This window comes from Taudactylus pleione, unplaced genomic scaffold (assembly GCF_031769625.1).
Source record: "Taudactylus pleione unplaced genomic scaffold, aTauple2 ptg000198l, whole genome shotgun sequence".
Classification (NCBI taxonomy): Eukaryota; Metazoa; Chordata; class Amphibia; order Anura; family Myobatrachidae; genus Taudactylus; species Taudactylus pleione.
Genome location: NW_028284600.1, coordinates 12,154,587 through 12,169,297, shown reverse-complemented (window position 1 = coordinate 12,169,297; position 14,711 = coordinate 12,154,587). Strand labels below are relative to the sequence as shown.

The 14,711-nt window shown below is 42.5% G+C and overlaps 1 protein-coding gene across 7 annotated transcripts in view; it reads left to right on the top strand.

The window, feature by feature from the left end:
* Positions 1 to 14,711, top strand: part of PHC1 (polyhomeotic homolog 1) — a 37,003-nt gene that overhangs the window by 4,861 nt on the left and 17,431 nt on the right. For 5 of the 7 annotated variants that reach the window (XM_088476901.1, XM_088476900.1, XM_088476903.1 and 2 more), the window contains exons 2-5: positions 4,527 to 4,654; positions 6,261 to 6,371; positions 11,573 to 11,650; positions 11,851 to 12,003. In XM_088476901.1, coding sequence (XP_088333027.1) covers positions 4,541 to 4,654; positions 6,261 to 6,371; positions 11,573 to 11,650; positions 11,851 to 12,003 — 456 coding nt within the window. In that variant the 5' untranslated portion in view covers positions 4,527 to 4,540. The remainder of the gene's footprint in view (positions 1 to 4,526; positions 4,655 to 6,260; positions 6,372 to 11,572; positions 11,651 to 11,850; positions 12,004 to 14,711) is intronic. The other 2 variants (XM_088476904.1, XM_088476906.1) reach the window with 1 other exon arrangement.

The following is a 14,711-nucleotide window of genomic DNA, read 5'->3' as shown; positions in this document are numbered from 1 at the left end:
CAGTGAGAATTAGTTTTAATTCTTTGCGCCAGCATCAAAATCATCTCTAATGGTGCATACACGGTCAGATTTTTCTTCAGATCTGAAAGAGAACGATTTAAAAAATCGTTCATATCTGAAGGAAAATCTGACATATCGGACATGTCTGAACGATGCGCATTCCCGATGGTCAGATAACGATATCTGACATCTGATGTGTTTGCAGTCAGATTTGGACGATTCCATTAATTTTAATGCAGTCAAAAATCATTCATAGTTCAAATTGTTCGTCAAATCGTTCAGATTGTTCAATCGTTCATCTGACAAATCTGACCGTGTATATGCTCCATAAAGGTGCACACACACACAATGATTTTTTGAACGATTATCGTTAACGTCAATAGTTGAAACAATTGTTTACTTTATGAGTTAAAACGATGAACGATTATCGTTCATGCGCCTTCACGTTTGTAGTTCAGTCAGACTTACCAACTCAACGATTTTCAGTAAGGGAATATGCAAAAATCGTTTGTAGTTCAAAAAAATCGTTCATTACACTTTAAAAAGATCTGACAGATAATCTGACAGAAAATTGTTCAGAAAATCGTTGGTAACAAAATCATTGTGTGTGTATGCAGCTTTATGGAGCGTACACATGGTCAGATTTGTCAGATGAACGATTAAACGATTTGAACGATTTTACCAAAGTTTTGAACGATTGAACGATTTTTGACTACATTAAAATGAATGGAATCGTCCAAGTCTGACTGCAAACCCATCAGATGTCAGATATCGTTATCTGACAAACGGGAACGCGCATCGTTGATCGTCCATCGTTCAGGCATGTCAGATATGAACGATTTTCCTTCAGATATGAACGACTGAACGATTTTTAAATCGTTATCGTTCATATCTGAAGGAAAAATCTGATCGTGTGTATGCACCATTAGATTTCATATTCAAAGTTCTCTAGAATGTGTTACTGCAAAAGCATTCCACTGTGTATAAGGTGTGTGTATTAGCTAAATCAGCATACATGTTTATTCTGTTAGGTTTGGCTAAAGGCTTATTTACTTACAATAAAGAGAACTTATAGTCTAATGTAATATTATGGGAACATTCTCAATCACATGTCTGTACTGAAGGGTCTACAGGTGCATCATATCCAATCAAGCATTATGTATGTTATTTTTATGACTCCTGTACAAAACCTTTTACTCCAAAACCATTAAGGGGTTCATGTAGAGTTGGACGTAAATGCAATTTGCAGGTTTTTTCTAAGCAAAATGTTTTTTTATTTTGTTCTGTGCATGTGCTAAAGACAGCGTATGTACGTTTCTCCCCATTGTACCTCTTAAAGACGCCTTTAAATTAAGACTACTTCTCATAGACATATGTCTTTTTGTATTTTATTTTATAAAAAAAAAAAAAAATGTGGATAAATTGTTGGATTACTCTATACTGTAACCTAAGTGCACTAAAATACAAAAATGATTCTCTCTTAATCTTCAGTGTAGGCTGAGTACAGTAATGACGTGTTGATTTACCTTACGATTAATGCAGGATTGAAGAAGCCATATAGACATAGGCTTGCCTTATCATCCCTTTAATTTGGTGCACATGTAAATTACACAGGTTCTGTGGCTGATTAAAACCAGGTGAAGTGGAGACTTGAATTCATATGTGTCCCGAATTAAAGGGATGATATGGCAAGCCTAGTATGAGGCTTATCTGTCGCAGCTGCCTCTCCTCTTGTCCAAGATCCGTGGTAGTATAACAAGTAATGGGCACCATACATCTGCGACAGATTGCCGCGATGCTGCAACCCGGCATCGCAGGATAGCAGAAATCCAACACGTTGGATTTTGGCGATTTGACGATCGCTAGACTAATATAGACACGCACCCTTTTCATAACCACGCACCCTTTTCGCGCGTGCGCGCCTTTGGCGCGCGCACAAGTTTGCCCTCTCTAGCTCCGGCGCCCTGCCTGCCGCCGGAGCTAGAGGGAACACTAGATAGTTAAATTAGGTACGTATTATTTACATTGCTGTGCAATTAAGACACATTTGGAGGCAAAAAGTTGCACAAACAGACACACGGCACTGACGCATTATGTGTAACGTGACTTGTAGCGCATGTAGCGCTAACGTGACTTGTAGCGCCTGGAGGATAGATGTATGTGGACACATCTGTATATAGAATACCTCAACAGCATTAGAATAAGCTAGATATGTGATATTAAGTTGTCAAGGCCCAGTGAGCTGCTGGTAATACCATTATACTTAAATTGCAATTCAATGATTTAAGCACCTTTTAATCCTACAACTTGACTCTAAGAGGGGTATTCAATATGAAACGTTAACTTCACTGTCGAAGTTAACGTTTCATATCGGAGTTTTTTGTTCCTGCGTTAAAGTCTGGTGCGCGCTCCCGCTTATCCCCGTATTCAATATCAAATTAATGAAAACGGGAAACTCCGAAGTTGGATTTGCGTAAAGTTACAAATTTTTCCTTAAAATAATAGTAAGACCCCCCTAAAGTTGTAAAAACATGGGGGAACACTATGGGTACCCCCGTTTTAGCCTTTAATTGAAAGTCTGGGATTTAAATAGCCGCAGCAGGTGTTTTTTTTCCCGACATTGAAGAAGTGATGCAGAAGAGCACTTAGGTTATTTTTTTCGTTTTTTTAAGTGGTCCCATCAAATTTGGGGTACATGAAAATGGGTACTAGCATATTTTGATGTCCCTAAAGTAAGTTTTTAAAAATTCTGCATTTGTGGCTGTGCACCTGCCGCTATAATTCTATTCTAGAAAACACCTGCCGCATACATGCAGAATAGCCCTGAACCTATTTCCCTATTGTTTAACAATTTTTCCCCATTTTTTTTTTTGCACCCCAATTTTTAAATAAATTTTTTGGGGTGTCCCTATTTTTTTTTTAAACTTTTTTTGACACAGTTCTTTTTTAAATGTCAATCTCAGGGGTGCAGGCTATTTTTTTTAAGCCTGCACCCCTAAACCCCAATTTTGCACTTTATTTCGACACCTATTCAATGGTGAAAAGTTATCCCCGTTTTTTATCAAAGACTTTTCAAAACTGCGATAAGTCTTTGAAATTGAATAGGGTGTAAAACTAAAACCTGCGATAATGACGTCATAATTGCGATATTAACGCAAAAACGATGTTATCGCTCCCATATTGAATACCCCTGTAAATCTGAGACGACGGGCATCCGTTCTGACATCGGAACAAATGCCCTTGAACGAGGATTGCCCATCCACACTTGATCGAGTTAAAGATGGAACGATCACTGTTCCGTCCTTCGTTAACTTACCATAGGTCGCTATCAATGTCGTCAGGTTTGATGTGCAGCACATTCAACCTAGCGACCATCGCTAGCGACTGCGGGCGTGCGCAATCACCGGTACACACTGAGCGATGTAGACTATTTGTCATTACAAAACGGCAAATTGGCCCCTCATTGCTCCAGTGTGTGCCAAGGTTTCAGTGTAATGCACCACCTGTGTTGATATATACTCAGCTGACCTATAGTTGTGTGTGTCCTGTGGTTTTACTGTTCCTTTTTTATTTTTTTTTTACACAATAACACACTTTTCTATTTTTAATTGATAAATGCACCGTGGATAAATTCCACATGCTGCAGCGTTTGGGCCGAGCTAGAGGAACAAACTGTATTGTACTGATCCATTGCTACAAGGCTGAGACCCAATCACACAGTTGCTTGCAGTCAGATTAGACACTGAATTAAAAATAGGGATAATTCATCTTATTATTGGATGGTGTGTTCTCGTGCAGCCTGCGCTGTTTCACACATCAATGTTTAGTGGCTGTCTAATTATTATATACAGACATAGGGGCTTTAGCTGGGTTTGTCGCAAAATGGGAGTAAATTACTGGGGAAAAAAGGCAATGCAAAAATAGCATATTTCCACCAATATGCAGATTCCGGGACGCGCTTTGTCGGCAACAGTATCACATGCATCTCGTTTACGCCAGGCATATGTCACAGACATTTATGTCCCACTGGTGCCCATGTTAGCCATATATGTTATCGCCTTTACTATAAGGCATTAGTTAAGTTTAGTCGCGGTCTATGGCATTCTCAGACTTATGTGCCGGCCGCAATGCTGTTAGCGTGCGGGATAAGCCTGCAACCAGCATCGCGCCACTAGTTTAGTTGGATTTCTGCTTGTACCTCAGGAGGGTGCGAGCAAATCTCCTCTAGTCGGGTGTTTACAATGCATTCAATTGAATTCTCCCCCAATGTTATTTATTCTTCTTTGGTCGATATGGAGGAAAAAATTGGCAAAAGAAAATATTCCATAAAAACTGATCTGAATACTGATGTTTCCAGTATGTAGCTGTCTGGGGAAAATTGGGGCCACATATAACCAAAGGCAAAGGAGAACATTCCATTGAAAGATATCTGAGCACTTAAAAACTCTGCAAACAGCAGTAGAAGATAAAAAAAAAGAAGAAAAAAAAATAGATATTTTATTAACTAAACCCTGTTTGATTTTTAGATCTGGGCGCCAACATGGAGACCGAGAGTGAGCAGAACTCCACCTCGACCAATGGGAGCACAGCATCTGGCGCCAGTTCCCGTCCACAGATATCACAGATGTCTCTATATGAACGCCAGGCTGTGCAGGTGTGCTATATCACTTTTATTATATATAGTGTGTTTTTTTTTTATAATGTCACATAGACAGGTCAGCCTTGAATCATGGCAACACCGAATATATAAAGACCCCCCCCCCCCCCCATATACCCATTTCCTTCACTCATGGGGTGTGTTGGAAGCTTGGGGTTTTAAATTACCAGCCATAAGGGGCACATTATTATTTTTGTATTTCTGTACAGAGTATATGCACGAAAGATGTGTATACTTGGCGGGAGAGGAAAGCATAGTACAGTAAGGCCATGTGCTTGCAACTGCTACACAATTAGGCGTGAAAGCATCTGCGGATGCGCCTTTTATGTGGAGTATATTGATACGCAGTGATGATGGTGTCGACATTCGGAAGCACTATTTAGCCTCTCCTGGTTGGCTGAATGCATTTAGTGACCCTTCCCACCGATCGTACTTGAATCGTTGTGTTGCAGCCATATTAAATAAAGCTGTGAATGTCTATTCCGATAATGCTCCAGGGAGAAGATTTACATTTACATTTTTAAAGGGAAAAAACAAGTTTGTATTTAATTTACTTTGTTTATATTCAGTTCAAATTTATATTTAATATGTGAGGACATTATTCTTTTTGTGTGTATGAAACTTCCTGATATCATTCTATTGTGTACAAAGAGGTTACTGCGACTTTAGCATTTACTAGTAATACAGACCAGCACATGTTCATCGTACGTCGTATATATCCGTTCTTTGTAAATAATATTGTTTTACAACTGCTTGTACCTCGAGATGCGTCAGAATGAACAAATACATGTAAATGCGTGCATTTTTTCCCAGCGGACATTCGGAGCACAAATTCGTCCCATGCAGGATGACTCTTAATCTTCAGATATTTATGTCAGCTGAATTGTTACCGAACTGCATTTTATCTATGTATATTGCGATATTGTCAGCATTCCTTATATCCTATTTAGCCATGCTTTTTTTTTATGTGAGCAGGCAAAGCTGCGTTCTGAATACAGATGTATCCCTTGCAAAGCATACAGCATCCGTTTAATACATTTAGGTGCAACAAAAATAAACAACTTTACCTCAATACACAGTTGACAAGTGCAGAAAAATAAAATGACTTATTTGCTAAAAGCAGCAGGTGAACATCTACAAGCCAATACATCAGTCACGTGAAGGTTTAAAACACCTTTAAAGCATTCTTGGTAACAAAAAAAAAGTGCAATGATTTTACCTGTAAAACCAAGATCCTTATTTCCCAGAGTCTTTGCTTTTAGTGTTACATAAGACTTTTTTGTTTATAAAAGTGACAATGTACAAAAACTGCTCACCCATCTGCCCACTAACAACACATGACCTTTTGGTTCCCGCAGTTTAGGACACATGAATGAGGCTTTGTGACATTGGGAAACATTGCTTTTACGAGCCCGTTGTGCTGTTATGTTTTGTGATTAGAGAGATTACAGGTTTCTGTGTATTGTCTGCTCCAGGAGCGTTATTACAGATTAGCCAGGTGCCGTTGCAGCGTCCTGTCCTCTGCACCATTACATCTGTGCATAATCTTTTCAGTTCCAGGTCTGCGTGTTGTGTGATCTTTACCGTATACCTCTCTCCACAGGCTCTGCAGGCTTTGCACAGACAACCCAACGCAGCGCAGTATTTCCACCAGTTGATGTTGCAGCAGCAGCTCAGTAATGCACAACTGCATAGTCTTGCCGCGGTTCAGCAGGTGAGTAAGCTGTGCGGGAAAGGATTAGTTGTGACACTCTGTTTACATTGTCTGTCACTAATGGGATGTAATTATCTAACCTGCAGTGTGATGTCTCAGCTTGGGACACGGATTGTGGTATCGCAAACAGGATCATTTGGGACAGACTTAAAGCACATAGAGTACATTTGCTATAACATATTTGCGATGGCGAGCACGGGTGGCAGTATTAATAGGGAGAGCTGCTGTAGGTGTTGAGTTTCTCTGCATCAAAAATGTTGGTGTATTGCTTTTGAGAATTGGGGTTTTGTGTTTTTTATCTTAACAAGTAATGTATTGAGAACCTACATTATTCCATTGCTGCTGCTTGTAAACGTGGTGAAGTTCATCCTAGATTTTTTAAAGGATCACTAAGTCCAATGTTTAGTTGTTCAGCCATATACTAAACATTATTCTGATCAATGGTAACCTGACATTCTCTGCAGCTTTGTTTAGAATTAGTTTTACCTTTCTTTGTGCTCTTTGTTTTCCCATTGCCTTTCTGTTAGTGAGCCTGATAATGTTATGGCTTTTGTAGATACTCTGCCTAATACATCGCTCCTGATACTGTTTTTCTAATTACTGTAAACAAAAATAAGTCTAATATACTTCATTCAAAAAAGAACATTTTTCCAAACAATCCCTATAAACGAAACTCATCCCACATGTTTAGGGCAGCGCCCTGATGGGATATTACTCAGGTCAGCAAGCTGATCCTACAGGCCCTAGAATTGCTGTGCATGCTTTGGCCCTTTCCTATATGAATCAACCTAGCCATACAGTGTTGATCTGTAAAGCAAGTCCACCAAGCTGTCACTATTCCGTGACATAGTCTGTAGTGGACATATTTTGTTTTGCCACTCCAGTTACTTCATGAACTTTAATTAATACTAGCTGTTGCCGTTGCTTCGCCCATGATGAAATCGCTTCTGCCAACATATATATTTTTTTTATTTGAGGTGATCTAGTTGTATTCATGTGCATAGGGGTCATGTCATGGGAGTGGCCCATGTGACCAGCAGCGCTATACAGACTGGTGGCAGCAGCACCTTCACCCACCACTCACACCAATGTCACTGTGTGCCCTGTGCACAGACCATGTAGCCTATCCTATTCACCCACCACTCACACCAATGTCACTGTGTGCCCTGTGCACAGACTGCTATGTAGCCTATCCTATTCACCCACCACTCACACCAATGTCACTGTGTGCCCTGTGCACAGACTGCTATGTAGCCTATCCTATTCACCCACCACTCACACCAATGTCACTGTGTGCCCTGTGCACAGACTGCTATGTAGCCTATCCTATTCACCCACCACTCATACCAATGTCACTGTGTGCCCTGTGCACAGACTGCTATGTAGCCTACACTTTTCACCCACCACTCACACCAATGGCAGTGTGTGCCCTGTGCACAGACTGCTATGTAGCCTACCCTATTCGCCCACCACTCACACCAATGGCAGTGTGTGCCCTGTGCACAGACTGCTATGTAGCCTACCCTATTCGCCCACCACTCACACCAATGTCACTGTGTGCCCTGTGCACAGACTGCTATGTAGCCTATCCTATTCATCCACCACTTACACCAATGTCACTGTGTGCCCTGTGCACAGACTGCTATGTAGGCTATCCTATTCATCCACCACTCTCACCAATGTCACTGTGTGCCCTGTGCACAGACTGCTATGTAGCCTATCCTATTCATCCACCACTCACACCAATGTCACTGTGTGCCCTGTGCACAGACTGCTATGCAGCCTATCCTATTCATCCACCACTCAAACCAATGTCACTGTGTGCCCTGTGCACAGACTGCTATGTAGCCTATCCTATTCATCCACCACTCACAAGTGTCACAGTGTGCCCTGTGCACAGGCTGCTATGTAGCCTATCCTATTCACCCAGCACTCACAACAGTGTCACTGTGTGCCCTGTGCACAGACTGCTATGTAGCCTGTCCTATTCACCCACCACTCACACCAATGTCACTGTGTGCCCTGTGCACAGACTGCTATGTAGCCTATCCTATTCATCCACCACTCACAACAGTGTCACTGTGTGCCCTGTGCACAGACTGCTATGTAGCCTATCCTATTCATCCACCACTCACAACAGTGTCACTGTGTGCCCTGTGCACAGACTGCTATGTAGCCTATCCTTTCCATCCACCACTCACTACAGTGTCACTGTGTGCCCTGTGCACAGACTGCTATGTAGCCTATCCTATTCACCCACCACTCACACCAATGTCACTGTAGCCCTGTGCACAGACTGCTATGTAGCCTATCCTATTCACCCACCACTCACACCAATGTCACTGTGTGCCCTGTGCACAGACTGCTATGTAGCCTATCCTATTCACCCACCACTCACACCAATGTCACAGTGTGCTCTGTGCACAGACTGCTATGCAGCCTATCCTTTTCAAGTGAACGTGGGCCCAGAGCACCTCTCCCCCCACCTGTGACCGGATGCTCATGGTGATACACCTGTCTCTTACATTGATGATGTCAATAAGTTTTGTTTTTGTTATTGCTCAGCTTTAACTTGACGGATTGAGATGAAACAAAGTGCAGGTTATTTGTAGGAGTTTCCACTACAAAATGATGCGCCAAAACTACTGATCCTATCACGGTAGTTTTTGTGCCGATTTGGAACAAACAGATAGACACAACATTCTTATTATATTAGTATAAATTATAATTTTATTCATATAGCACTTTTCTCCAGTAGGACAAAATAAGTTTTACATTTGCAGAAAATGCACAAACCATGAACATAATACAGATGTAATGTTCACTCTAGGTCGCCGGACCTAAATAAAGGGCACTCTAGCACGTGCCCGAAAAGGGGGGGTGTCGTTAAGACGCGCCCACTTTTCACCACTCATAGAGGTATGTCAGGCATGTACGGACATGCCAAGCTGACCCCAAGCTTTCACCTACTCTGTGAATAGATGCCGGGCGCATCTATTTACCGGCGGTGATCGCTGCACCGCTATTTTTCCACCAGCAGGACACTCTGGCCCGCGGGTGGGGACGGCACCCGGCAGGTTGTTTTAGCAGGGTACACTCATCCCTTTTGAAATCGAGCGGCGCCCTGCTAAAACAGCCTAGCGGGAATGCTACTGATGTTTATATTTGCAGCACAGAATCATTGAATCCATCAATTGTTCCACCTAATAAAGTACCAGGCCATGCAGCCATCACTAATACACAGCCGTCAAAGCGCAAATCTCGTATATTTGCCTTTGTAGCAGAATTCTGATTGCTCTTTTATGTTGACATGGTTTAATATTTCATGGTTTTGGTTTTAATGGTAAACAGAAATACAGATTTTGAACGCAACTAGATTAATGCAATTAAAATGCTTAATATTCTCCATCCTGTTTTAGTAATTGACCATTTATTAACTGATTTCAAGGAGCACAAAATCTAAAATGCAAGATAAGTCGTATGTTAAGTCAGGACTAAACAAATGTCTACAATTGTTTGGAGCCAGCAAATTCTATAAGTAAAATAGATGCGAGCTGCATATAAAAATATTGCCATGTGTCTGCAAAAGATCTCATTGCACAGAATATCATACTTAAAATTAACCTCAGGCTTTTTAGTATCATGTTCCTGGTGCACTACTTAACCAGTCTTTCATCCAATTATACCAGGCCATGTGATCATCAATGTATACTGCAATTATTTCAGTTTTGTGCCAACCAGCACATTATTATGCTACCAGCCTGTCTCTCCACATTTTATGCCAGCTTGTGCCTTCCTAGCTCATTGTATCAGCCTGAATATCTATTTTTTTCCCATGTACAGAAGAAGCAGACCTTACTTGGAACAATAGCACAATTGAGTGCCTATTAAGCTAGGTACACACTAGACGATATGTCGTCCGATCCAGTGGATCGGAGCAAAGTATCGGGCACATCTTGTGTGTACCCGCTATGTCACTGACGATTCACGCTCCCATGCGTCGTCGGCAAAATCCTCCTTTGGCCCTGCATACAGGTCCGACCGATTATCGTTAGCGGGGGTCATGCTGCCCAATGCAGCATGGCCCCCGTTGTTGCTGCTTGCATCGGCAAGTGTGTATGCACTTGCTGATGCCGGCAGTCCTGTCGCTAACTAGGTCATAGTCTTCCTTCTAGCACCCTGCACCTGTCACAACTCTGAGGTGTCGCTCTCTGTTCTGGTGCTTCTAGCACACTCAGCTGATGGAACAAATTGCGGAGATTAAGCAGTTTGTGAGCTGTAAGCACCAGAGCAGAGAGTGACACCCCAGGCAGGAAAGAGGAATGGTGTTTTAACAGGTGCAGGCTGCTAGAATGAACACCAAGGTCGTACACACTAGACATCGTGTAATGCAGTGATTCCCAACCTCGGTCCTCAAGGCACACTAACAGTCCTAGTTTTAGTGATATCCATGCTTAAGCACAGATGGTTAAATCAAAATAACTAAGGTACTAATTAAGTCACCTGTTCGCAACTATGGCTGTCTTTAAAACCTGGACTGTTAGTGTGCCTTGAGGACCGTGGTTGGGAATCCCTGGTGTAATGTGTGCCGGCATTAAGTAGAGGTGCTGCTCACTTCTAACTGCCCTCACATAGGAACCCTATAGAATGATCAGGGTCAGTGTCACACAGGAGCTGGTATGTTCTATGTAATTTGGGAAGCACTGTTGTTGTCAGTAAGGTTTGCTCTTCTCTATTTCTGAAGGTTGTGTGTTGCTCTTTTTATATGAAAGTTTTGGCTTTTAGGTTTAAATGTCTAGCCCAGTGGTTCCCAAACGTTTTTGAATCACGGCGCCCTGGAGTGTCAGCATTATCTTCACGGCACCCCTAAGCCAAAAGTCTTTTATTGAGAAATTCAAAAGTAAATGTAGTAAAGTAGTACAGTGAAGTAAATTGTGCTGATCTGTCATCCTCAGGTTCAGTTATGTAGTTAGGGACAGGATTGAGCTCCTGTTTGTCCACATATTTACATTACATTGACCATAAATAATTTGAGTCGGTGATGGAGCACCATCCTGAGGCACCCTTGCAAGTGTCCCAAGCCACCTAGGGTGCCACGGCGCACAGTTTGGGAACCACTGGTCTAGCCATACCAATCAAGTTCGCTTTCAATTTCCTTGTCACAAAACCACTTCTAGCTAATATCTCTTTCACAATTGCAGGCTACTATTGCTGCTACCCGCCAGGCTGCCTCTCCCAATACAGTTTCCAATCAACAGACAAGCACCACACAAGGATCGGTAGGTTGAATCCATTAAGGGGACATAACTTTCCATGGACAAAGTGATTGCAATTTATAGATTAAATACTGTACATTAATTCCTGTCCGTTTATCTGGCAAATTAATTTAGCAAATATAACTTACTTGTACTTCAAGGACTCTTCAACAATTGGTGCTGTTTTGACCATCGAGTTTGAACTATTTGCATGTTTTCCTCAGCAGGCCAGTCTATCAACCAGCTCATCTGCACAGCTCCTGAGCCGAGCCCAGAATGTCACTGCCCCCAGCGCAACTACACTAACCCAGTCTGTTCTGCTCAGCAATGCCAGTTCCCCGCCTCTCAGCCAGTCACAGACACAGATGTACCTGCGGGTAAGTGAGATGTGTCAGTCCACAGAAGGATTTTTTTTGTTTAACATTTCATCCACATTTTTGTCTATAACAAAGGAAAATTCGGAGCGCCACACCATGTGCAGTCAGTGTGTGCTTCAAACAGAAAATCGCTCTAATGGGTTAAATCCAATGGTGCATGTCAATCAATGCAACAGTACAATGGAGTATTTATGAACATATCAATGTTTACTGTATCAAAAATTAAGAACAATATTCCAGCACTAGTGTCATGAAACCACAGAAAAACCTCACTGATGCAGTGACGATAGTGAGTATGTGGTATTGTGGCTCAAACAAAATAACAATAAATCACAAATCATGAATGACATAACATAGGTCAGATGCACTGATGATAATCAGCTTTATGGGTAGTGACCACGGTGGGTCACAGGTGTAGAGGGATTGGGGATGAGGCAAAAAGGGGGGCCAAGCAGTAATAGTTGAATGTTAGTTCCAAAGTCTCAAAAAAACATAGCAGCGGCGTCCCACTGGTTGATGATTTACAGGTAGGTACCCCGGGGGTGTCTTCCCGGAGAGGGAGTACGGCTACACACACTGGTGCCTGGGGGCTAGGTCCTGGACGTGACTGTCGGCTTGCCGTGTATGTGGGCGCGGGCGTGCAGGCCGGGTGAGCCAGCCGCCCACCCGCGTCACGGGACACGGAGAGAGCCTACACGTCTGACAGGAGGGGACACAGCAGCAGTCACGTCCAGGACCTAGCCCCCAGGCACCAGAGTGTGTAGCCGTACTCCCTCTCCGGGAAGACACCCCCAGGGCACCTACCTGTAAATCATCAACCAGCCGGACGTTTTTTTGAGACTTTGGAACTAACATTCAACTATTACTGCTTGGCCCCCCTTTTTGCCTCATCCCCAATCCCTCTACACCTGTGACCCACACAGCTGATTATCATCAGTGCATCTGACCTATGTTATGTCATTCATGATTTGTGATTTATTGTTATTTTGTTTGAGCCACAATACCACATACTCACTATCGTCACTGCATCAGTGAGGTTTTTCTGTGGTTTCATGACACTAGTGCTGGAATATTGTTCTTAATTTTTGATACAGTAAACATTGATATGTTCATAAATACTCCATTGTACTGTTGCATTGATTGACATGCACCATTGGATTTAACCCATTAGAGCGATTTTCTGTTTCAAGCACACACTGACTGCACATGGTGTAGCGCTCCGAATTTTCCTTTGTTATTTACCTTTTGGGAGATAAAACATCCCCATTTCTTCGAAGCAGCTCCCCTGTGTAATACACGCTTATCTTGAAGCGCAAGTTCCTCTCTTTCTTCTAATTACAACATTTTTCTCTAGTTACCATGAATTAACATTTGCACTTACAAGGAAAGTGAGATGATCTAAAGCAGGGGTGGGCAATAAGCGGCCCTCCAGCTGCTGTTGAACTGCACATCCCAGCATACCCCACCATAGTTTTCCCATGCCCCGATAGCAAAACTGTGGCAGGGCTTGCTGGAATGTATAGGCCCACAACTTTTGGAGGACTGCATATTGCCTACCCCTGGTCTAAAGTATACTAAACAGGAATAGTTTATAGAAGTGGGACTGTACCAAAAAAATTAATTGATTTTTAACACGTCATGTTATATACTCATTATCGAAGATTCGACTTTGCTTCACCATTATATTCAACTTATGGTGGCCACAAAAGCATTAATATAGGCCAAGTGGCCTAAAATCTGTCCCATTGGTTTGGGGCATGGTAGTTTGGTAAAAGGGTTTTTTTTTTTTTTGTACTAAACTATCATCTGCAGTTTTGCCTGCAGAATGTAATACAGTAATACTATTAGGTGCAAATTTAAATGTGGGGTTTGTGTTTGAGGTTCTGTTTGACTGAGGCTTTGCCTGTTCCCCTATTATAACTGCCAGTCTCTGCGTTATTGACGATCTGAACTAATTCTCTTATTATTGCATTGTGTTTGTTTTAACTGCATTACAGTGGTATTTTGGATTGTGTGTATATATACAGTGATTGCCTGTACTTACTGTGTTTTTGAAATTTTACTGGTCTTGTATATTAAGTTCTGTTGCTGTACTGTCCCATCCCTCTATTTTCGCCATTATGTCTATGAAGGGTAATTCTGTGGGGCAATCCCAGGACAAGAGCGGTGTTGTGCAAAGGGTGTTTGCTTGCCTATATAAAGCAAGTGTAAAGCAAAATTCCCTCATGCACGGTCTAACTGGGGGACCATATGCGCCTCATGAGAAGCGGAGTTCCTGAGTGGTGTGGCATCTAAGTGTATCTACTGGTGGACATGCCACTCTGGGTTGCAGCCCATGATTGAGTTGTTGCAACAGCTCACACTGCTAGCCGACAGCAGAACTTGATCATTCCGGCACCTGTAGTGGGTGCGTCGGGTGGCTTTTCCTCAGTGCTGGATTCAGGGGATTGTGATCTGGCTGTCCTTGCGACTTCCCTTTCCGTTGAACTGCCTTGGTTCCAGGGACTTGCTTGTCAAGGGTTTGGTCCACTTTCCCTCCTCATTAGAAAACATTGTGGATCCTGTATCCCAGGGGTTCATGGAATGCATCCCGCTCTCAGAAACGTAGACACCCAGGCATCCTTTAACCCTGGGACGGTTCTGACTTGGAGGCTTCCTCTCAGGCAAAAGAGGAACCTTTAGAGGACTCTGACATGGATCTTTCCTCA